This window comes from Cariama cristata, unplaced genomic scaffold, assembly GCF_000690535.1.
Source record: "Cariama cristata isolate BGI_N322 unplaced genomic scaffold, ASM69053v1 scaffold9485, whole genome shotgun sequence".
Taxonomy (NCBI): domain Eukaryota; kingdom Metazoa; phylum Chordata; class Aves; order Cariamiformes; family Cariamidae; genus Cariama; species Cariama cristata.
Window position 1 is genome coordinate 5,366 of NW_009615743.1, and position 24,579 is coordinate 29,944.

Below are 24,579 nucleotides of genomic sequence, written 5' to 3' on the forward strand. Positions count from 1 at the left end.
TTTTCAGTGTTGGAGACTAGTTGATATCGAGAGTTTGATGTATGCCCTTGTGAACCTTTGATACTCTTTTTTTTTCTGCAGCTGACTGTGTGCAGGTGACTCTACTTAGGTGAAGGACAGATTGAGTCCAATTCTGTTTGGATAGATGCAGCTATTACCTGACATCAGGTGATTGGAGCTGTAGGTGAAGTAAACCAATTACTGTTTGATTTCAGTACAGGATTAGTTATTTTATTCTGTTTCTGAAAAGGGAAGAGCTCAGGTTGCACAAGTATATAGGTAGGGAATTTCAAAGCTGCTTAAATACTGGATTTCTTTCTTACAGCAGATCCCCAGAAAAGCATGGAATATGAAATTGAATCAATTCTGCAGGAGCGGATAATGGTTTTGGATGGAGGCATGGGTACCATGATCCAGCAACATGCCCTGTCAGAAGAGGATTTCCGAGGGCATGAATTTAAAGATCATTCCAGGCCTTTGAAAGGCAATAATGACCTTCTCAGTATAACTCAACCTGATATAATCTGTGACATACACAAGGTAGGTGGTTCTGATTTCTTGACAAGAGACGGAAGGAGAATTTGGCCTCTGTGCTCCCCTTTTGCATGCCACAGGCTGCTGGCTCTGCTGTGCCTTTTGGGGATAGGGAAGAGCGCGCTAGGTAACCATGTGAATGAGCAGATTTGACTGTTCTGGTTGTGTGAGCACAGCATTTCTGTCTTGGTTCCTGATGTCACCCAGGCTGTGTTGTTTTTAAATCCCTTTTTAACTTACGTCCCTGATGCATTTCTATTGTAGATTCCGATTTATTTCTTTTTTCTTTCCTTTTCTCCTCCTCAATCAGCACTTGAAATGCATCTGAGTAGGACATATCTGAATTCTGGATGCGTTTTTCTATAATTGTGTATAAAAGAGCTGTTAAATGTGGCAACCTGAAGCATATCTCTCCATAGTTAATGAGTATACTGGCTTCCTAATGAATATATGTGCTTCCACATTCTTGAGTTTTCCCTAGAATATTAATTTGTGACCCAGAGAATAAAACAGTCTAGGGTTGATCATTAGGAGTTTGCAAACATTTTATTATTTTCCTATCTTCAAATAAACTTTGGAAAACAACTTCCTAAGTCTCGTATTTCTTGAGTTGCAGGTATTTGTAGGTCTTACTGTAATAATTAGAACACTTGAATAGCGTTGCTGCTAGTTGATATTCAGTTGAAGCCTCACATCTGTTCTGGGGTTTTCCAATTATTTATGAAAAAAATCTGTATTTCATTGCTTAGAATCATAATTGGCTTACATTTGTTAAACTTGATATATAATCTGTATTTTTATGTTTACATTCTATCATTCTTTGGATTTTAAGAATGCCAAGTTGAAAAGAATCAGTCTTTGACCTATAACAATGTCATGAGGAAATATCTGTAGATTTTGTTTAGTCCCTAGACTTGTCAACTGAGCTGTAGCGGTCAGTTTAACAGTTGGATTTTGCAGGTTTAGCAGAGCAATAGCGATGTGACTTGAGAGTGAATGTTTTGAGTCAAACCAAGTAGCCTGCTGTCCTCCCTGCAGTGGCCAGTTGTAGGTGCTTTAGGAAATGCGTAAGAAAAGAACAAGTCTGTGGCGGTCCCCGTGCCTGCAGCAACTTTTGGGTCGGGTACTTTCTGAGCCCTGGGCAGTGACTTCATATTTTATAGCTGCCAGTGGTTATTTCTTCTGAGAATAGGACAGAACTCGAAATAACAGATGAAAATATTTCTACAGAGTAACTATAATCCCACAATACATATGGTTGTAGGTTGTTTTTGTTTTTTTTTTTAACGGTCCAGTGAGTCAGATCTCTCAGATACCAGTAACTTGAAAAGTAAATGTTAGCTGTACCTTGTCTGGCAGAGTAAGATTCAGTGGTAATACAGGTGATATAATTTCAAGGGCAAAAATGATCTTCCAGCTTTGAGCATATTATTTCCTTCTGGGGTGGTAGACAGTAAAATTGAAGGATTTTTGCTAAAATGACAGATCTGAACTAAACAAAAGCTAGTACAAAGCTGTACACGTTTAACGTCTTTAGTCTAGATGATTTTCAGAAACTTCATTACTTGGTTATTAGTGTACATGTAAGAACTTGTATATTTTCATATAAGTATTTGTAGATATTTCCATATGTATCCAGGAGGAGTTGAGAGAAAGCATATTAGTTTGCAGCAAAACATGTTTTAAAGCAAATGTAATTCTTTTCTCCTGTCATTTGGATCAAGACTTTATTTGCCCTGTTGGACCTGCTGAGCTCATCTGCTTCTTATAGGAAAATCTGAGTGGTTTATGTTTAATGGCCACATCAGTATTTTTGACTTACTAAGCACTTCAGATGTCTTAATGTCATTGAAGGTGCAGGGGTCACCTAAGGATTAACCTGATCAAGAAGAGGAGTTAGGGAGGGAGGAGGGCAACTGATAGAGGTTATAAAAATGCAGGCTAGAATCTGCAAAAATATTTCAGTTTGCATTGATTTCAGTTTACTTCAGCGGGAATTAGACAACCAAAATGGAGCAAAGGGCTTAATTGTTTTGTGAATCTGGGCCATTAGTTAACCTTTAAATGTGATCTGCACAAAACATCATTTTCCTAAGTTTGTATTCTGTCCCAGTATGCTCCTGTGTTGTACAACTCCCTTCAGAATGTTTAAATTTTCTAATCCTCTGTAGTTGTTTAACTAGTGCTTTCTCTGAGTCTGCCCACAGCAGCCCTCGCTTGCTGGTGGCAATTGGAACATGTCCAACCATGTCCCTGTGCAGAAATCTAGAATGTGCTCCAGATGCTGGGCTCGGTGGCGGAGGTGACTATAAATGTCACCTGTTAATAGAAAGTGTGGCTGACACTAAAGCTCTGGTTATATGGAACACTTTTATTGCTTTGGCCCTGTGCCTTTGAGTAAGGCCTTCAGAGTTTGGTCTGCTTTGAGTTGGGAGATGATTTGTGACTTTTTGTTGACTGTATGAGACAAAGTAGTTGGGTTGCTTTTGTTCCATATCTCAGTTCTGGAGGTCTTGGAGTTTTTTTTCTTTCATGTCTTGCAGGAGTACTTGCTGTCAGGTGCTGACATCATTGAAACTAACACTTTCAGCAGCACCCGAGTTGCACAAGCTGACTATGGCCTTGAGCATTTGGTAAGAATGCTAAATTATTTACACGTTAAAATATTAATCAAAATTTTTGTCTTAGCAGTTGAGATTAGCTTAGTCCCAGTGTCTGTTGGTGTTGTGTTTATTGCCTGCACACTGCCTCTTGACCCATCTGGTGGAGTTGTAGCTCATTTGTGGACAATTGTACTTGCTGTGTGTGACAGTCACAGTGTGCCTCTTGTTGACGAAGGCAAAATCTTGTCCTAGATTTTGTTTGGGCATTCACAGAATGTCTCAGTTCTCTGAACAGGGATGTTTTGCTTCAGTCCTTCCAACTTACCAAATACCACAATGGAACTGCATTTTTCCTGGATGTTATTTGTGTGTTGTTTGTGCTGGTGTATGTAGAAGTCCTTTCAAGCTTGCATTTGTCATACCTATTATGTGTTAGGTGTTGTTTTGAGAATTTGAGAAACATGTGAAAGAAAATACTTGGAAATATGCTACTTCAATAAAAAGTGAATTTAAAAGTAGGTTAATTTTGTCCTCAAAGTCTTGTTCTTCAGCTTCTGTTGACTTCAGCAGGATTTAATTAGTACCTTACAGAATGAAATTTTATGATTAGCAGCTGTAGGCTGGGGCGTTTGTGAGATGAGACCTGCCATGTATGTCTGTTGCTGTATAGATGTATAGAGCTGTTCATTTTCAAGTGCTTATATGTGGTATGGCTTAGGGGCCTTCAGAGCGTACTGCGAGCTGCTGAATGGAAGTGGCATGTTTCTTTGAGGATGAGTTACACTGTACGAAACTAAAGGTTACTTGGTAATGTTCTGTAATTGTTCTAGGCATATCAGTTAAACAGAGTCTCTGCGAAGGTGGCCAGAAAAGCAGCAGATGATGTAACTGTTCAGACAGGTAAGCAGTATTTATTTTAATTTCTTACTCATTTGTGGTTTTGACTGTCTTGCTACAGTCTTTGAAATGTTGCTAACTAGAGGATAGCTTGATAGTTTACATCACAGGGACATAACTTGCAGACATGCACACTCTTCATTTTAGGCACAGTAGCAATTTCACATCTCTTGGTATCACGCTGATTTCAGCATGTTTACAGGATCTGGTCCTTGGTGTGTTCTGCTGGATGGCTATCCTGTGCCTGCCGAGTTTAGACTGCAGGCAGTACACATCTTCCAGATGCATGTTAGAGAAAACCAATTCAGCAGGGACTGTTATAAGTTACTTAAGTTTGCATTGCACAAGTCTTTGCACTACAGAATTAGGATAGCTGATTGTAGGTAAATGTGGATTACCAGTTACTCCTAGTGTAAGTCTTGTGGTTTGACTTTACTCAGCAGCTACTAGAATGTGCTTAGTATGTGACCATCATCTGTAAATGTGCAGTCTTTTATCTTCCAGGCTTTACGTGAGAGAGTTATAGCTCATTTACACTGCTGTAGACAATGCTGTCTTTCAAAGACAAGTGATTTCCTCTTGTGTTCTGGCATTAAACTGTATTTTAAGCTAACAGTGCTGCTGCTGCTGTCCAGATAACACCTTACTGATGTGATTCATAGTATGCAATAAAAATGTAAGATTTGAAATATGCTTTAAAAAAAAGTGGGTTGTTTTTATGAACACATGCCAGAATATTCAAATCAGGTTATCTAGTGAAAAATGTCAGGACAGTTCTATGCTCTGAATTTAAAATAATTGAATGAAGCTTCCTGTGTCAGAGACAAATAATACTTAGAAGAGAAATTAATTGAGCCAATTGCCTCTTTCATAGATGTTCTTCTGCCTCGTGCATACACGGAGTGCCTTCCCAGATGGGATTAAAATAAAAAAGTCAGCTGTGCTGGGTAATCTTGTGCTGATCAAACTCTTGATTTAAGACAGGAACTTCCTGTTTTATAGTTCTTCATCCCTGAATGATATTCATGTCTTGGTGTCCTTGGAGGTTTTTTACATTGACGTGGCTGTCATTGTAAAACCAGAGGTGAATTGTTTTGTGGTTTTTGTGGTTTTTACTTTTTAAGTTTTTTTTTATGTGTCTTGGTTTAGGAATTAGGAGATATGTTGCTGGAGCCATGGGTCCAACAAACAGGACACTCTCTGTGTCACCATCTGTGGAGAGACCAGATTATAGGAACATAAGTAAGTATTCATAACCATCAAGTTATTTAACTTAGGTAATGGTCTTGAAAGAGATACCTCCAGATGAAATTAAACATCATTCCTGTTTTACAGCTTTTGATGAACTGGTTGAAGCCTATAAGGAACAAGCCAAAGGACTTTTGGATGGAGGAGTTGATATCTTGTTAGTGGAAACTATATTTGATACAGCCAATGCCAAGGTGAGACTCCTGGAAAAAAATACTCAGTAATAGAAGTATTTGGTGTACTACTTAAGGAAATTCAACATGGTACTTGTAAGAGCTATCAGCTACTGCTGATGAAATACATTAAAAGACTCTTCAGTTGATAGCAAAGAGGTAGAATACAAGGAGGTAGTTTTTAATCAGACTTTTCCAGAGCTTTTCCTTTGCCTTTTAATATGCGCTGTTAGTATCTTTCTGGCTGTCTGTGCCAGCTGTCCTCTTACTCCCAGAAGCTCTGCTGTATTGCAAAACATCTCCAAATGCATCTGATGTTTGTATTTTTCAGCATAAGCATGTCTGTCCAAATGATGCTTGTGATGCACCCTGGAGAGGGAATGTCCAGGGTATCTGATGCAGACGTGGGAGGGCTTGTGAGACAGTCCTGTTAAAATGTGGGGGGTTTGGGAACTCTGACACTCTGCCATCAGCTTTGAAAAAGAACAATTGGGAGTAGAGGATTAGAAGGGTAAAATAGGAGGAATAAAATGTGAAAATATGCCACAATTCAGGTGATTTTGACACCACCTTCTATATCTAATAACTGCTTGGTGCAGGTGGTAGTGTTGTTAGGGCACTTAAAACTGTCTGGCAATTTTGTGTAGAGAAGTCTGGCTGGATACGCACGCAGCATTTCCTCGGGCTTTTGCCACAGGCTGATCAACGTGTGCAGTGGTGTGACCTGCCCTTTGCAGGTATGACCAGTCATCACGGCAGTTTGACTAGGATCCTGTAGGCTTAACACAGTGCTGAGCTCATGTTCACATGCAACTTTCTTACCCGAAGAAGGCAGGAAATTTTCAGGACCTTCCAAGGGATCACTGCAGTCCTTACTGTTAAAATTTGTGGAGGGTAGAAGCCTTTGCAAACTGCCTGTCTAAACAGATTTAAGGGTAGAGGATGTGGGCTGAGAATTGTATACAACCATGTTTGGGGTGGGGGTTGTGCTGCACACGTGAGGGGGAAGTACGTGCCGATGTGATTTGGGTTTCAGAGTAGTCTTACTCTTATTTGATTACACCATGGTACTTCCTTTCTGCTTGTTACCAAAATGGAACATCTGGAAGATGTTAAGGGTAAGAGTAAAACCTGTTTATTGTAGTAAGTTCTCGCAGGCCATGTGAGGTAGTAAGTTCCATAAACAACCATAAAAAATACTTAAAAAGAAAAAAAGCAAACCCATGCAAACAAAAAAACCCCACGAACAAACTGAGGAACTCCTGAAACGTCCATTAATATTTTGCAACTTATTCTTCTATAGGCAGCTCTTTTTGCACTCCAGACATTGTTTGAGGAAGAGTATGCTCCCCGACCCATATTTGTAAGTATATATTATTTGTTTAGTATTTTACATATACTTAAGTTGATTTGTGAACTAGCTGAGATGGCAGTTCATGAAAGTGCTTTGAAATGAAAGAAAGAAATGTCTTGGAAACATACTTTATTCACATGATTGTGAAAGGAAAAATTCTTACATGAAGAGCTTTATGAAATCGGCCTTCGGTAGCTCTGTCCAGTTTATCAATCTGAAGACTAAGGAATGGCTTCATTCCAGCGTGTATTCATTCTGTGTATTTCCACAGAGAAAAGTCTGATGATGTTTTGTCAGGTTTGCTGCCTTAAGGGTAATAAGAACCAGTGTTTCAAGGATTAAATTAAGCAAATTCTGCCATGTTTTCAAGTAGAATACGAGTGGCCATTTGAAATCAGAAAAGGTCTGTCTGACTCCGTATCCTTTTTCTGACCTGTCTTTTTCTGACAGTGGGCAGTCATGAATGTTTAGGAACAGGTATAGAAAAAGAATAAGCTTGTTTTGAAAGTTCTGATGTATTCTTCCAGTTTCCTGCAGTTTGCAGCCCCGGCTTTCTGATCTGTTTGTATCTGTTCGTACCCTTTTGTTGAATGCATCTACTCCTTCCTTGAACCTATGTTCAAACCTGTGTGGGACGCAGGCATCCACAAAATAACCTGCCAGTAACTTTCAGAGCTTATGAATGCGCTGGTTTTGAAGGTTTGCTTACTTTTGGATATTTTGCCTGATAACTTCTTTTGTATCTTGCCATTTGATTCTTGCTAGTGACAGTGAGCAGCTGTTCCATGTTCCTTTTGCTGTGTAGTCGTGGCATTTATGGTTCTCTGAGAGCCTCTTTTAGTCATCGTCTTTTCATCCTGAAGAGTCCTTGTCTATTTAGCTGTTCCATAGCATTCATTCATTATTCTTGTCACATTTTTGCTTTCCACTTCTTTGAATCAGAGGGGAATTAGAATAGCATACAGCAGTCAAAGTGCAGGGATTTGTATGATAGCCTAGTGATGTCCTCTGCCTTGTCCTTTTCTTTCTTTGTAGTTCCTGACGTTTTACTTTACTGCTAGTGAGCTTTGAAATTGCATTCATATAACTTTGTTTTGTTACTCAAATTAGTTTCTTGAGCAGTGAAGACTAGTTTGGAGATAACATTATGGAGAATTTTTCCTGTGTTCACAACTTTGTACTTGATCAGCAATGAGTTTCCACTTCTTTATCGTTCAAGTCTGTTAGTATTGAGAGTTTTCTGATTTCGTAGAGTTGACTTTGTCTTCATTGTACTGAACAGAGTGGTCAGTGAGCTTGATTGCCTCATTCTCTGCTCCTTTTCCAGCTCAGTTATGTTGAGAAGTACAACCCTTAGCACAACTCTCTCTAGGATTGCCCTGGTCACCTTCCTTGACTGAGCAGTTTGAAGGAAAGTAGCATCAATGTTAAAGCATGTTTTAGAGTAAATAGTGGATTTACCTTTGCATGGAGTCTTCTAAACTCATTCCATCTTCTGGAAAAAAGATTTGTAGGCTTGGGAAGGCTTTTCTGGCTCATTCAAATGCCTCCTGAATTCTCAGCTTTCTAGTTCTTCTGGGGTCAAGACATTATTGTTTATTTGTTCATCTCTCTCTGTATAGTAGTAAAGAAGTATGATTATACAGGTTAAGAGTTCTACTCCACTATGAAGTTGCAACATCTGATGTTCCCTTGTAGCAAAACGAGTAAACTTGTTTTTAAAGCCAGCTCCCCCTCTCCCACCCCCCTCCAACCACCGCCAAACAACCTAATAGCAGTCCTGAGACCTGAAGTAACAGAAAGGGGGAGGTAAGGAGGATGAGGAGGAGAGAAGCTGTGACTGCTGATGGCTGCCTAAACAGGTAACCACTGCAGATTGTTTCAGAGGCCATCATCGGAATGATATCGTGGTACTAATGCTACCTTGATGCTGAATGGTTCATGGTAGTTTTCTTTCTTCCACCCCCCTCCCCTTTTTTTTTTTTTTTCTTTTTCTCCTCCTGAGGCAGAGAGAGAGAGAAAAAGAAGAGTGGTCAAAGTTTGCCTTTCCCCTAGCTAAATATTTAAATGTTTATAGGGAGGAAAGGGTTTAATTTTTGTCTTTAGATTGTGCCTCATCACTTTGAGTGGAGCAAAGGTCCCTCTGCTTTGACTTTTAGCAGTTCAACCATTTAAATTCTTGATTTTATTGTTAATTTAATTCTTCTCTTCTCTCTGTGTTTAACTGATAATTAGGTTTCTGGAACCATTGTGGATAAGAGTGGGCGTACCCTCTCAGGCCAGACAGGGGAGGCATTTGTCATTAGTGTTTCCCACAGTAAACCACTTTGGTAAGGAAACGTATCTTTCTCTTAGTGAGTTACCTGTAGATTGTAATTCTATTTTAACCCCTTGCTTGCAGCTAAATGGGAGCTGTACTAACTGTGATCGTACTCAATCACATGTATTGCTAACGTGTTCTGCTGTTGTTCCCTCAACAGAAATTATGTTTCCAAAGAATGCTGAATTATTAAAACATTGCTCTGAATAATCTGCAGTTTTGTGTTTGCAACAGTTGCTGAAATCACAATTAGGTCAAAGCGTTAAAAAAAATTAATTCTGAAACCGTAGTTTTCCAGCTCCTACTGTCTCAGATTGTGCAAGGAGCTAATTCCTGGTATGGGCAGGGTTTACCTCTCTTCCTTAGAGGGAAGCGGTGCCAACTCAGAATGTTTCAGGGTGGGTTGAAAGACCAAATCATAAGATTTCATTCCAGTGTTCTTTTTACTGAACTCTCATAAAAATGTATACATTCCCTGAGTGTTTTTCTCAAGGATGTGAATTGTTGTTTTGAGAGCTTCTGATGCCTCCATTTACTTGCTTTCTTTAATGTTTGGGCAGAAAAGTTGAAATAAGTATGAGATTAAGGTCTGTGAAAATGCATAATATAGCAGATTTTGGTCATTGTGCAAGGTTTTGCATGTTAATTTGAATACCATTTCCAGTTTCTCTATTCTTCTGTGTTTCTATGCCCTATTCTACTTCCTCCTTGCCTCCTCTTCCCTCTTTACCATTTCTTCTCTCAGGTTGGTTCTTCACACAAAAACTTACAACAGAAATAGATTCCTTCCCCCCCCCCCGAATATTCTAACTTAAAACATTTAATTCGCTGTTAGCAGTGCATGCCATGCACATTGTGATGAGCCATTGTTTGTTTTTACAACAAAATTCCAGCTAAAACACGCAGTCTGTCATCTCGGTGATACAAAAGCAGAAGACTGCATTCACAGCTTTCCTGACTGCCCTTGAGGCTCCACTTTCCCAGACCAGACGGTGCTCCAGAAGTAACATATGGAGCCTTTTGGAACAGGGTGGTAGTTGACTCCTCTCAGCATCGCAGCCTAGTGATCCATATTTGGCGTGAGTCTGTCTCAGATAATCTTTCTCATAACTCTCTCACCTCTGAAGAGGAGAGAAGGGCACTGGAGCAGAAATCAAGAATTTATTAAACCATATTTCATAAAAGCTATCTTATGGGTCTGAACGCTTAGGGCCCTCTTCTCATTTATGTGAAGGCTACTATACGGCACTGTGGCAGAAGGGCTTTAGTTGTGGGAGCAGATTGCATTTAATGTTGTTTCTGTTGCCAAATTGGTACAGAGTGGCTTTAGGGTTGTGAAAAACCTGATTAATACTGGTATCCTAGGGATCGTGTTATACATGTTCACGTGTTTCCATTTGGGTTTTGTATGTCCTGTTGAGGATGATATGTTGTCTTTAAGTCAGTTTGGTTTGGAGACGTCCCTAAAAAGTGTGTGCTTTGTGTGCGGTAGATACAGGTAGTATCTCGTGAACTTGTGAACTGTGCTTAGTAAGTGCTGAAAGATGTGTGGCAAGCACTTGCTATGAAAGGTGCTCAGATGTGGCATGAGTTCCCTTTGAGTTATTTCGGATTCTGGGATTGTGTCTACTGTGGTAGCATTAAGAAGACGTACGCTGAGTTTTGGGCCCTGATGTGGTGTTTGTTCTGGTCCCAAGGGCACCCTACAGCCTTAGCTTTCACCGGAGCTGATGTGTGACGGCTGTGAAGACATGAGCAAGGGAGAGAGGTGATGTTTAAGATGAGGGTGTGATGGTTATTACACTAGGGTAGCAGTGATAACATACCGGCAGTCTGGTTCAAGGCTGCTAGCTTTTAAGGCATGGCTAACAGTTTGCTTTTCTCAAAGGTTTTCTTTCATGATGCTGTTGAGTGCTGTGGGGAGATGATCCTGACCACAGAAGCTGCTTTTTGTTTCTGAATGAATGTGCGTGTCTGTACTTAGTTTGACTTGACGGTTTTGAAACAGGTAATGCTTGGATGGTGTCGTGCTCATTGATGTATTTGTCAGCAAACCCTGTAGTGGGTAATCATTCAGGCAGTCTGGAGGGCCAGTACCTAGTAAGTGAAGTGAGAACATCAAAAAGTGCTTGTTTGCTGAATACACTGGCTGCTGGTACAGCATCTCTCTGGTAAGGTGAGGTAAAGAGTGTGACAGGTGAGTTTATACTCAGAACCAGAGACAGAGGGATATTAGATGTGGAAGGGAGAGATGAAGCTGCCTAATACAGGACAGAGCTCAAAAAGAGGGTGTGGGGAGTGTGAGCTTGGAAGCTTGTAAATCGAATGACTTAACGGTAGGAAATACATTGCATTCATCTGCATTTGGTAAGAACAGTCTTGTTAACCATTCTTACCTTGCTTTGCTTCAAAAATCCTGAGGGATGAGCCCCCACTTTGAAATAAATTCCTAGTCCTGTGCAGGGCTTTATTGCTTTTGACCTCTGGGAAAGTAAGTGGGCATATGTGCATTTTATTAACTTAGTTACCTCCGAAGCAGCCTCTGTGGCTCCGTGAGTTGGGAGATTATCCATTCCTGTTTCAGTGGGTTAGCGTGCATCCTCTCTGAGACCGTTATTCCAGGAAAGGAGAAAGCTTTTTTTTTCTTTTTTAACATCTTCCTTTTCCAGCACCACTGTGAGCACCTTTCAAGTTTTGCAGTGCTCATAAGATGGTTTCTAGAAGGGTGCAGAGAGATCAGGAAACATATGTAAAAGATCTCTTACATGCTTTCTGAAAGAGAAATTTCCCTTTTTAATATCAATGTAGACATTTTGAGTTCAAGTCACATTTATGTGAATGAAAGAAAACATGATTGTACCAGATACACTGATAAAATTGTTTGAGAAGCTTATTCATGCAAAAATACTTCTGCTGTAGTGCTGTCTTGGTTACTAAGATGTAGCAGATTCAGTTGCCTAAGCTTAGTGCTGCCATGAGGCATCTTGAGGGAGGCACTTGGTTTCTTCCAAGGTTGACATGATTTATGTATAATTTTAGAAGAAAATAATGTTAGTGGCTTGAAGCAGTTCTTGCTTTTTCAACCTCCTTCATACTTTTTCCTCTAGCACAAGGCTCCTTTCCAGTCTGTTATTCTCCTTCCACTTGTTCTCTCTCTCACCTAGAAAATACAGAGCTGTCGTGTTGCTGCAATTGCTGTCAAAATGCTGCCACTTTCCTCCTGGATTTTGAAATGAAATCTTCATTTACCGTTCCCAGTTCAACCCAGTCCAGCCCCCTTCCCCCTTGCGCTTTTCTTCCACCCGAGAGTTCCGCTTTTGCACAGTCTTGCTGTATTGATGATGATGATTAAAGAAATTGGAGATCAGGTTGGTTTTGTTGTAGATGATTATGGGAGCTAGCAATTGCCAGCATTAACATTCATCTGTTTTGTATGTAAAAGGTGTTTTTACCTCAAGGTAATTTTTGAAAATTTATTTTCCAGTATCGGCTTAAATTGTGCTTTAGGGGCAGTTGAAATGCGACCGTTCATTGAAACAATTGGAAAATGTACAACAGCCTACATCATCTGTTACCCCAACGCAGGTGTGTTGGTGCACGTGTTCCTATGCTTACAGGCAGATGAAACATAACTAAACCATTCCCTCTCATTAGCAATAATAGAGTCAAATTAGCTTGAAAAGATGATTGTTTTTACTATTAAATAGGGATTAAGAATATTTTAAACTGCTGAAAGTAACTGTTAGTTCTATGACAGTGAACCCAGAATGTGCTCTCGCATAATTAATATATTGAGTAATGATTGCAAGGGTGATGAGGAATTTTAGTCCACATACAAGTGTAGCTACTTTAAATGTGTCTTTTATGGAATTTAATTCTGTTCTTGTGGGCTTTAAGCAAACTGTAATACTAGAAAAATTATGTTTCAAGGTCTTCCCAATACTTTTGGTGGTTATGATGAAACTCCAGAAGTGACTGCCAGGCATCTGAAGGTATGAAATATTTCTTGTGAGTGTGTCATATCTGACATTAGACAAGAATTCTTTGCTTGTGTTTCATGTGTATTTGTTACAATATTGTGGTTGGTTGGTTTGTTTGTTTTCCCCCTCAGATGGCTCTAGATGTCATTCGGATTGTTTATAGACAATTTGCTGAATGATAGTGATTTGAGGTACCAGGTTAGGAAAAACTACTTCAGAGACTCTGAAAACCTTAATTACTTTCATGTCCTACACTAAGTAGCTTTTGTGCAGCTTGATCTGTGGATATTACTAATTTGTACTCCTATGTTCTTACTTTTACATTTGGGAATTGTTCAAAAAGCTGAGTGGTTTTTATGAATTTGGCAGAATTTTACAGAGTTGTGTGTATAGGAACCACTGGTGGTGGTGGTGGTCCAGTGCAGGGTGTCCTTCCACACGCCACTTGATCTGTGCAAGGCAGAACTGTGTGGCTGGAGCTGCAGTGTCAGCGAGGACACAGTATCTGCTGCATGTTAATTCCCTTTTATAATACAGTATGACTAGCCTTTGATACTCATCCAAGTTTTCATCTGGGGCTTCAGTATAAAATAAGCCAGTTTCAAATGTAGTTTCCTAAAATTAAGTGTTGAAATTGCTGGTTAGCCTTGGGAATCCACATCTCAAAACAAATCGTGAAGAGAAGAAATAATACTGATTGTTTTTTAATTTAATTTTTTTTTCTTGTGATCCCCCTGAATTGCTTAACATATGGAGAAAAAAATAAGAATGTATATATATATATAAAAAGTATATATAGAAGTTACCTTTATTAACCTGAAACAAAATTCTCTTTCTCTCCCTTTTACAGAATTTTGCTTTGGATGGTTTGGTCAACATAGTTGGAGGTTGCTGTGGTACTACACCAGCACATATCAGGTACCTCATGAGCTACAACTTTAGGTACACTGGGGAGTAAATTAAGTGCTGCTTCTGTGGAGCAATATTCCATGGCTTGTCTTAGAGTTTCTTGAAAAGATGGATCACTTGAATGCCAAAAGCAGCAATATATGGAGTAGAAATAACCTGGCTTTCATGGCTGTGTGTGTCATGAAGAATGAGTAGAGGCATGGTTCGAACAAGGATTATACCTCTGTTCTGTCATCTAAAATTGTTTTGGAATTACTCCTCCCTCTTCACTGTTGGATAGAATAGACTTCCCGTCTCTGTTCCCTTACGCCGTCAGTTCTTTCTCTTTCTGGCACTCTTAGCCACAAGGTGAAACTTCAGGTTTCCTTTGATGGTAGAAGGAAGGAAGGTGTGTGGGTGTGGGGAGGAAATGTCTGAGCAGGAGATCTGGGAATGCTGTACAGCTGGTGCTAGTCCTGGCCAGCCAGAAGGAGCATTTCAGATCTTTTTCACTGGAAGCAGGTCAGTCAGAAAACTGCCCTTTTTCACCTGGGCTTGAAAGAGAAGGGGCCCTTGTGATTCCTTTTACCCTGATACAAACTGGGAAGAAGTGGTATGTGAACGTGTAGAGGACACTGTGTGTCGCTCCTGACTGGAGCGAAGAGAAAGTGAATGTGAACACCGTGAGACATTCCGGCATCTGAGAAACATATCTCAGCACAGAAGGATGTTTGTCCCTTGGGGTTTTTTTTTGCTGCAATCATCAGCAATTGCTCAGCTCAGCAAATCGTGAATATGGTAAGAGTCAGCATGGTTGAGGACTGGTTCTGATATCCATTAAGTATCCTGTTGGCATAGTATCTCACATTCTGTATTTGATAGATCTTCAGCTTTGTATGTTCCCTGCAAATAGCTATGATAAGATCTTCTGGGTGTATGTTTTTGCCTGTGGCCACACAAAGTGAAACTAGCTAATTAGTCTTGTCTGCTACAGGGCTAAATTGGAGATGCTGGTATATGTCTGGTATATTCTGTTTGAATCTTGTCTGGAGCGGTTTAATTTTAATTGAAAACTTTACTCTTTACTTTCCTTTTTCTGTAACTCAGGAAAATTGCCGAAGCTGTGAAATTCTGTAAGCCTCGTGTTCCACCTTCTCTCTCTCAAGGATACATGCTGCTGTCAGGTAAAACAGAGTGTAACAGTTTGAGATTTATGACTCATGCAACCTTACTTTATAAATTTATTTGCTGTTTCCTGCTGCTCAGAGCGGCCCTATGAGTTTCTGGTTCTACCTGAATCAAGCAAGCTTATGGATGTGTAACCAGATCTAAATCTTACTGCTTTGGCTAAAGGATTAATGAAACATTTTATTACAATCTTATATAATATAACCAAGCCAGCATATTTTACTCTGCAAGTCTCAGACACTGTGTAATGATGAGTGAGTACCTTTACCCTCCCTTTGCAGCAGGGGACGGTCAAGCCCAGAGAGATCAGGTAATTTGACTGCAGTTGATGGCAGAGCCGGGATGAGATCCTTGTTCTCCTGCTGTGAGAGCGCTGCCCTATGTCTCCTCAGATGTCGATCCAGTAGGACTGGGACAGTGTTCCAGCAATACATACGGAACTAGAATGTCTTTTGGTTTAACAAAGTCTAGATCTGTATATTCCTCAGCCAGGCCTTCTTTTAAGCCTCTAGGCGATGTATCCAAGTAAAACTACCCTCTTTTTGGTCTGATATTTTAATCTCGAAGTCAAATCAATTCAGCGTAAGTTAAATAAGTCATGGTTGGCCTGTGGTTTCATGCATTCTGTTCTGCTGTGAACTTTGTTTGCCTCTGAGTTGCCCACTGCCCAAGGGTCCCACTTGGCTTGTTTCTCTGCACTTGGGTATGTGGTTAAGAGCTGTCCTTTTTTGTCAGTCAGTTCAGTGGGCTCCTTGTCTGGTGACGGTAGGGTCATGAGATAACATAGTTGGAAGTTGAGAGAAGGTGTGTATATGCACACATGTAGATGCCCAAAGAATCGTAGCTTCGCATCATTTTATATTGGACAAATTGGCTGTTATTTTTTGTGGGTCATGTAAATTACTGACTGTCATTGAGGAAGGATAGAAACCTTTGGCATATGTGTTGGAAGTTGTTTCGTTGCATTTCTTTGCTAGTTACTCATTAGACTTATGCACATCCTGTTGTGCTGAGAAATCACTATTCTTAAAGAGAGAGACACCTCTATTTCACAGTTTAGAACAGAGATTTTATCTTTCTTACACAGTTTTTTCTTTTGTGTTTTTACGAATATGTTCAAAAATATCTTTTTAAGGTCTGGAACCATTCAGGATTGGGCCATACACGAACTTCGTTAATATTGGTGAACGTTGCAATGTTGCAGGATCACGGAAGTTTGCTAAACTCATCATGGCAGGCAACTATGAAGTATACATTTTAACAATTATCTTTATAGCTGATGCTCTGATTTTTTCATTGCTCCACTGCACTGTTTTATTAGTTGTTTGTTTTGCTGGCACAAAGCAGTATCTTACACCAGTTACAAGAGTAAGAAATCAAGGAGAGTTTACTTTCTCACTGTCCTTCATTTCTGTGCTTACCAGCTCCTAATGAATTTATGAGAAGGGTTTTACAGGGCCTTTTTTTTTTTTTTCACAAGCGTTACAGGAAACATGATTTTCCATTTTGAATTAACGTAGACGACAATGGTTTAGAAAATGTCCTGATCTGTGCTGTATCCAGGGATGGATTTGAGAGGAGAGAGGAAGGAAATTGCGTGTAATTCCTCCTTCCAGCATGTGGGGTACATCTGACTTGGGATGGATTGTGGCACTGTACAGCCCTTACTCTCTTTTCCTCCCTTATCCAATCCTGGTCAGCATTATGGTTGCATCTAATCTTTATAGACTTTGATCACTGACTCCAGGATGCTACGTGAGAGTTGCTAAAGAAGAAGGTGCTTAGAAGGTAACTGCTTTCTTGAAACAGCTGCAGGGCAGAAATGAAAAGGCTGGAGGGCTCAGTCTTTACTGGTGTAAATTGTCACTGTAACATTCAAACAAATAGTAAAGTGACATTTCTTGAGAGCTGAGGCTGTACCCCAGTGTGCGCTCTGCTGTTCTAGTTGATGCAATCAAAATTTAAGCCTTAGTTTTGGGTTTTTTTTTAGAAAGTCTGACTCTTAAACTCTTAGAAGTCATGAAGCAGGTTAGACGTGTTAAAGAAAGAGAGCTTTAAACATGGGTTGTTAGGGACTGTGAGCAACTAAAAACCTTTTTCTTTTTTTGTCTCCTCAGTCTGCAGAATGACAAAAAAGAGAAAGCGAACAGACATGGGTGTTCAGATAATTATGTGGGCTGGAGGAAAAGCTTTAGTATTTCCTTCTTAGCACTTGGTGATTATTCTGCAGCTGGAAAAAATGTCGAACAACCTCTAAAAATTAAGTACTCTGTGTTATAAAACAGCAGAGCTTGTGATGCAAAACTCTTATTTCATACCATCATGGAGGCTGTTTTCCTGTAATCTTGTGGGGTCAGAAGTCCTTGTTACCGTGCAAGTCTTAAATCATTCAATTAAGCATATGACCAACTGTCTAAAATCAATGACACTGCCAGCACATGAGATCTCTGGTGTCATGTTTTTGTGAACAAATTAGTTATCAGTTGTGCCATACTAACAACTTTTGTATGTTGTTGTAGGTCACAGACCATTTCCTTATTCTCTTACGGAATGTTTTATAAATTTTTAATTTTTTGGCTGCATGCTTATTTTAGAGAAGTGAAATGTTATCCTGAGAAGGACTAAGCTTTTTTTCTACTGACTGTTGTTTTGGTTTTTGACTTTCTTCTTTAGGAAGCCCTGAGTGTAGCCAAATTACAAGTTGAGATGGGGGCCCAGGTTCTTGACATCAACATGGATGATGGGATGCTGGATGGCCCTGCTGCAATGACCAGATTTTGTAACTTGATTTCTTCAGAACCTGATATTGCAAAGGTTGTAACTGAGTCACTCCAAAGCACAATAAAGAACATTTTATTGAGTTGGAAATTGCTTTTCAGAAAATTTTGATATTGATTTCTTTAGTAACCAGTTCAGGTCCTTGATAAGCAGATGTAGGTGTCCCCCAAGAGGAAAAAGTACTGTAATGGGGAAGGCCTTTGGGAGAAACAGAGGTTTTACCATTCCCTGTCTGATTTCAACTAAATATATGCCAGTCCTTTTCATTGGTTAGGAAAGCTGAATGCAGGTTCCTTTTGCAGCAGTTACGAGCCTTAATCTGTATATTGGCAGTACATAATGGTATTTGCTGTGGATATAGAATGGTTTTAAAAGAATATATTGGCGGTACATAATGGTATTGCTTTCCACAAAACTTAAAATTGCTGTGGATATAGAATGGTTTTAAAAGATAATTCTGCAATGTACATTCTTTAAAAATGAGTATCTAATTCAGAAACACAAGACAATACAGGGAGAGGTAGAGGTGTCTATATGATATGTGATGGAGTTGCCATGGAAGCTCAGGAGGCATAATACAGGGAGAAGTAGAGGTGTCTATATGATGTGTGATGGAGTTGCCATGGAAGCTCAGGAGTTAAATGAGTTTTGCATTTAAAGCAAAGTGAATCTACAAATACCATCTGGGAACTTTTTATTCATAAATGCTGATCAATGTTGTGTGCATTTTTATGTCCAAATGGGCAAAACCAGCATGTGGAACTCGAATTCATAACTTGTATGTATTCCCCTGGCTTACTTCTCTGTTATTTACAGGTGCCGTTATGCATTGACTCCTCAAATTTTTCAGTGATTGAAGCAGGTTTGAAATGTTGCCAAGGGAAATGCATTGTAAACAGCATCAGTCTGAAGGAAGGTGAGGAAGACTTTTTGGAGAAAGCAAGGAAAATTAAGTTGTATGGAGCAGCTGTGGTTGTCATGGCTTTTGATGAAATGGGGCAGGTGAGTGTTGCCTTAAAGGAGAGGCATTTTTCTTCTGGAGTGCAAGGCTTTCTTACTCTTGTGCAAGACAAAGTTGTTGTTTCATTGACGTAGGTGATTCAAAGAGTTCTGTATAGTCTTAGCAGTAGTTTTGACTCTGATATGTAAGCATTTCTTATGCTGCTCACATGTTTGAGGAATCCAAGTACTGCTCTAAGTGTAGCTCTGCTAGCACAAGAGCACGTCTCTTGCTATTCAGCCATGCTGAACTCTTCCTTCCTCATGGAAGATTTTTTTAAATTCAGAAACTTTTGCATAAGAGAGGAATCTTTATGAAATAATTTAGTTATGTCAAAACGCCCGTATTAAACTTTGCATAGGATGATGAAATGTTGGGGAACAAAATTGTTTTTAATGAGTTGAGTCAAAACTCCAGGTACAAGTGTGGTGATATTTTTAATACAAAAACCTTACATATGATCTTTTTCTAATAATTGTAATGTTCGGAGTCTTGGTCTTGAGTCACTGGAACTGTAAATGATTTCTGGGGAGTTTATTTTTTGAGTTGTCTGTAAGGTTCACATCAGAATTCTTTTTCTCCACTAGGCAACAGAAACAGAAACCAAGATTGCAATCTGTTCCAGAGCTTATCACCTCCTTGTGGAAAAAGTGCAATTCAATCCAAATGATATAATATTCGACCCTAATATTTTGACCATAGGAACTGGCATGGAAGAACATAACCTGTATGCCATGAATTTTATCAATGCTACTAAAACCATAAAAGTGAGTTGTAAATTTATTTTAACTTGAAGTATTTTGCTGAGATTATTTAAAAACCACCACAAAACAGAAAAACACCCCCTGCCCCCGAACAACAACAAAACGCTGATGCAAAATGATACGCATTTTGAATGAGCAAGGGGGACTATTCCTCTGAAGTGCAGCCATTCCCCAATGTAGCTGTATTTCCAGTGGGACTTCAAATAGTTCTATAAATGTATTTCAATCCATTATCTCTATTGTAAATACACTGTATTAATTAAATGAGGTAACAATCACATTTATCTTTTAGCTAAAAGGACCTCTTTGATGGTACACGAAAGCTGCCTTTTTAAATTAATAAAATTTCCGTTGCTGTGGAAAGGATTTGTGCAGTAACCTGACGTTTTATTTAGCCAAAATGTGTGTAAGGAAGTACAGCAGTGAAGAGCATCACCTGAATACAGCCAAGGAAGGTGCATTGTTGCGTTTCACAGGGCAACTTGCTTGATCTGGAGATGCTCTGTCAGTAGCAGCCTGGGGCTTGAACACCCCGCAGGCTATTTTGTCACTGCAGGGCTTCTGGAAGGGAGGCTACACCCCTGAGGTTAGCTGCTCGCTACAGCCTACTCCTGAGACACGCAAGCGGGCAGGTTGGCTGCTCCTCTTTCCAGGGGAGCAGGGGATGGAAGAGCTGTAAGCAGGTCTCCATAGGGAAAATCTGGAATACTGCTGTGGGAGAACTGATAGGTTTAGAATAGCACCTATGACTATGGAAACGATGGTAGTTGCTTACATGTAACTAGGCTGGATCTTTCCTTTTTCTTGTATCTTTTTCTACAGAGATTTGAACTACTTTGTAGGAATTTGAGTAACTAGAAAGATCTGGAACAGGGAAGAGAGAAAGGGTGTGTAGCCAATTCACCACAGCTCAGGGGCCAACTGTTTTATGGAGTAAATGCTTTGCTTAGGTTTCCTTTTTGGAAAGCACTTTTCTAAAAATCTCTGTGCAACTCCTATAGGAAACACTGCCGGGAGCCAGGATAAGCGGAGGTCTTTCCAATCTGTCTTTCTCCTTTCGAGGAATGGATGCCATTCGAGAAGCAATGCATGGGGTGTTCCTTTACCACGCAATTAAGGTATGATGTGCTTTTGGCTTCCATATGTTTGCACTTGGCAGATGTGCAGTGCTATGTCTGACAGCCCTGGCTGGGGGATTCTGTATGGATTTTTTTCAGTATGGCATGGACATGGGAATTGTGAATGCTGGGAATCTGCCAGTGTATGACGATATCCATAAGGAATTGCTGCAGCTGTGCGAGAATCTAATCTGGAACAAAGATCCTGATGCGACAGAGAAACTCTTACATTATGCTCAGGTAATTTATAATTTTAAGCTTTGAATAGTAGTTAGCTTAACACCTGGGCTTTAACAGCTCCCTGCTGATGATAGGTAGAACAGCCTATAAACTGCACATGTCAATCTAACAGTGGATGTTAGAAGTTACTAATGATACTACAAGTGGTTCATTTATTAATATAGAATAAAATGTGAACTCTGTGAGAGATTGAGCTTTTCCAATTTCATAGGTGCCTTGTAAGATCCTGCAGCAGAGTTCTTCATATGCTTCAGGAGACCAAGCTGCATGGGGTTTTTTTTTAAAAAATCACAAATCCAAAACCAGTAAGAAGCAAAAAATCCCAAACTCCTCCCAAACAAAAAAAAACCCTAACAAACAAAAAACAAATGAAAGGCCAACCCACAACCGAAGCAGATCTTAGTCCTGGAGCTTAATTGACAAGTGCATTGTGGGAGACAAAGAGTAAACCTGTCTCTTTGGTAGTAATGGTTTGCTTGGAGTATATGTAAAAGGTGAAGTAGTTACATGCAGTTCCTGGCTGTGCCATAGACCTCCAGTTCATGTAACTCATGTCAAGAGTGAGGATCAGCTATTTAGTGTTTTTTAGATGCTGTAATGACAGCAGTGATAAAAGACAAAGATGACACGCTTGAAGGTTTCCAGATTATCAGCCATAAGACAACTGGTGAAATCCTGTTCTGAACAGAACATACAGCAAAAACCTCTCTGGGTTAGGTGGCTTTTAGATTTAAGCACACAAAAAGGTTTGCACGCCCATTTTGTAGCTCCTGAAGGTATTATTTTTGTGCACAGCTTCATTTAGTTTGTAGTTTGCCCTGCAGTGGCGGGTGCTTTTTAGGAACAATGGCAACATGTTGAAAACCGGTACAGGAGGACTCTCGCTATCCCTTGTGCTTAGGCTATTTTAAATGGTGCTCTTAGTGTCTATGCAGTTCACCTGGGAGTGATCCTGTCTATATAAGCAGAGTTTTACCATTAGGGTATTCAGGGTTGCATAAAGAGGAAGGAAAAAAAGAAGGGGAATTAGAAGTGGGTTGCTTCAGCAGTGTTTCTGTGGAAGGCAGAATGTGAATTTAAATGGAGCATGAAAAGTAGAAATGGAAGTGGATGACAACTCCTTCTAGGTCTAGAAGTTTAGGAAGCCATTGTTGGAAACTGCTCTTATTCATGGTGGTAGTTTTATTGTGGGAGTAAAACAGCCCCTGGTTGCAAAAAAGAGAGACACTCTTGGTTCAGAACAGCTTTAAAAGCTCTATTTAACATAAAATGTTACAACATTCAGGTTTTCATTGGAGGTAAACATCCTGATTTGAGTTTCATCTTGGCTCTGGACAGATGTGAGAGTCCAAATAGATAGCCACTTACTGCCAGTGAGAAGGATTATTACATCAGGTTTTGGAGTTTGAGGTGTATTTCAAAATACTTATTCAGACCTTCCTCTGATACAGTGGAATTGAGTGACTCTTAAGTTCTTTTGTCTAAAGTTGTCTTTTTTTTTTTTTTTTAACAGAAAAGTTTATTTGTTAGTCAGTAAGTGCATATGTTCTTTTTATTTCCAATTACTGCAGTTTATTCTATACAAACAATATAGAATATGCAGTTGCATTTCAAGTATCGCACCTCAAATAGAGCACCAGGGAAGTTTCCTCCTTGTTCCTTCAAGTAATAGTAGTGTACTTGCCAGTTGCTGGAATGCTAGACCTGTGGGGAAAAATGAGGAACTTAATCCTTGCAGATTTAGATCAGTCTTCATTTGAAGTTTGAGAGTAAAAAACATTTTTCATAAAGTGTATAGCTGCAGACATTCTCAAACTGAAACTGTCCCATTTATGGCAATGGGAGTTGGGCTTCCAAAGGCAGGTTTTTTCATCCTCAGCATGCAGTAAAATCATCCTGTTTTTAAAGTTCTGCATGTAATCCTTTCCGCTGTGGTCCCTGCATGCCCACCCTACAGCTTCATGGGTTATTTTTAGATTGGAATGGTTCCCTTGCTGAAGTATCTGGCCAGAGGTTGAGGAGCACTTGGTGCCTTTTAGTTGAATCACAGAAGGGCTGTGGTGGGAAGGGACCTCTGGAGATCATCTGGTACAACCCCCCTACTCAGAGCAGGGTCGGCAAGACCAGGTTGCTCAGGGACATGTCCAATCGAGTTTTTAATGTAACTAAGGAAGGAGACTCTACAACTTCTCTGGGTAACATTTTCGTCCTTCTTTCGTTCCCTTCTTACAGACTACACCTATGAGGGGAATAAGGTTTGGCAACGAGAAGCTGTGAAGTTAGCTGACATTTGTATAAACATGAATGAAAACTTCTTCTGGTTTCTATTCCCATGAGTGAGATCTTGTTTCCATGACTTTTCGCATGGCTCTATCTTTAAAAACTTGCTGAGGAGCACTCAAAAGTATAGGAAGTTCATAAGGACTGAAAAATGTCAGATTATGTTGAATAACCGAGGGAAGAAAATAAATTACTTGCCTGAAGTGTGGTGGTAGAAGGAATGGATGGGGTGCACTTCCACTTCCATGAGCCTTCCTGGCGTGGGCGTTTACGAGTTTTCCAGCATTGTGAAGCCCTTTTGGCCTTTGCATTCATAACAAAGGGGAGTGTGAATGTGGGGCAAAGAGGATATGCGAGGCTTTGGGACAGTCTATGTGCATGAGAAACAGTAGTTCTGTAGGCTGCCTGGTTGAAAACACATGTGTGATACAGAGTAACATAACCTATGCCAGCAGAAACTGAATTAGTGCCAAATTAATTAGAATTTTAAAATGAAGTGTTGTGTGTGGGCCAGGAATCAATTTAAATTATGGTCCCAGAAGTAAACCCCTTAGGATTAGTCATTTCATCATTTTTAAGAACGTGAAAATTAGTAAACTGTTCCCTTTTTTTTTTTTCTTCTTCTTTGTTTGTTGTTTACATCTTCATTGAGGTATATACTCTTTGGGATATAGACCCCCTAAGTGTCTGTAGTGCATCACAGGTGTTTGCAATATGATTTGCATGTATGTAAAAAACCCTGTTCAAATAATCTAAAATTATTTTATGGGTGAGTACTTGAAATTGTCCTCACTTTTTTAAAAGTAAAGTCCGTAGTTGTACTTTTTTATGATTGAAAGCTCCTAGAAGATGTCTTTCCTTTTCAGAATCATGCCCAAGGAGGAAGAAAAGTTGTACAGACTGATGAGTGGCGGAAAAGCTCTGTGGAGGAAAGGCTGGAATATGCTCTCATAAAGGTGAATCTGTGCAGAAAACTGTCCTACCCATCAGCTCTCGGAGATGTGATCTCAGCCCAGACTTTAAGGGACACTTCTGGCTTTAAAAAATCTTCAACTGCCATTCTTTTAAAAGCTATTAATGAATAATAATATATTTAATATATTTAATTAACTTCAATAACAGAGGAAATTGTGGTGATTTGTCTTTAAACTTCACAAATTGAAGTCTTTGAACCTTAATATTTTATTCCGCCAGTGTTGGTAGAAACATATTGC

General features: G+C 39.7%; 1 protein-coding gene across 1 annotated transcript in view; it reads left to right on the top strand.

Annotated features, from left to right (window-relative positions):
• Positions 1–331: 331 nt before the first annotated feature.
• LOC104161473 (methionine synthase) overlaps positions 332–24,579 on the top strand; it is a gene marked incomplete at its 3' end in the record, with an annotated part of 25,406 nt that continues 1,158 nt past the window's right edge. The window contains exons 1-18 of the mRNA XM_009699927.1: positions 332–540; positions 3,078–3,167; positions 3,968–4,037; positions 5,184–5,276; positions 5,370–5,476; positions 6,759–6,818; positions 9,045–9,139; positions 12,614–12,714; positions 13,060–13,121; positions 13,960–14,027; positions 15,105–15,181; positions 16,321–16,433; positions 17,859–17,999; positions 18,780–18,965; positions 19,551–19,730; positions 20,729–20,845; positions 20,945–21,085; positions 24,232–24,321. Of these exons, the coding sequence (XP_009698229.1) occupies positions 343–540; positions 3,078–3,167; positions 3,968–4,037; positions 5,184–5,276; positions 5,370–5,476; positions 6,759–6,818; positions 9,045–9,139; positions 12,614–12,714; positions 13,060–13,121; positions 13,960–14,027; positions 15,105–15,181; positions 16,321–16,433; positions 17,859–17,999; positions 18,780–18,965; positions 19,551–19,730; positions 20,729–20,845; positions 20,945–21,085; positions 24,232–24,321 (1,989 nt within the window). The remainder of the gene's footprint in view (positions 541–3,077; positions 3,168–3,967; positions 4,038–5,183; positions 5,277–5,369; positions 5,477–6,758; positions 6,819–9,044; positions 9,140–12,613; positions 12,715–13,059; positions 13,122–13,959; positions 14,028–15,104; positions 15,182–16,320; positions 16,434–17,858; positions 18,000–18,779; positions 18,966–19,550; positions 19,731–20,728; positions 20,846–20,944; positions 21,086–24,231; positions 24,322–24,579) is intronic.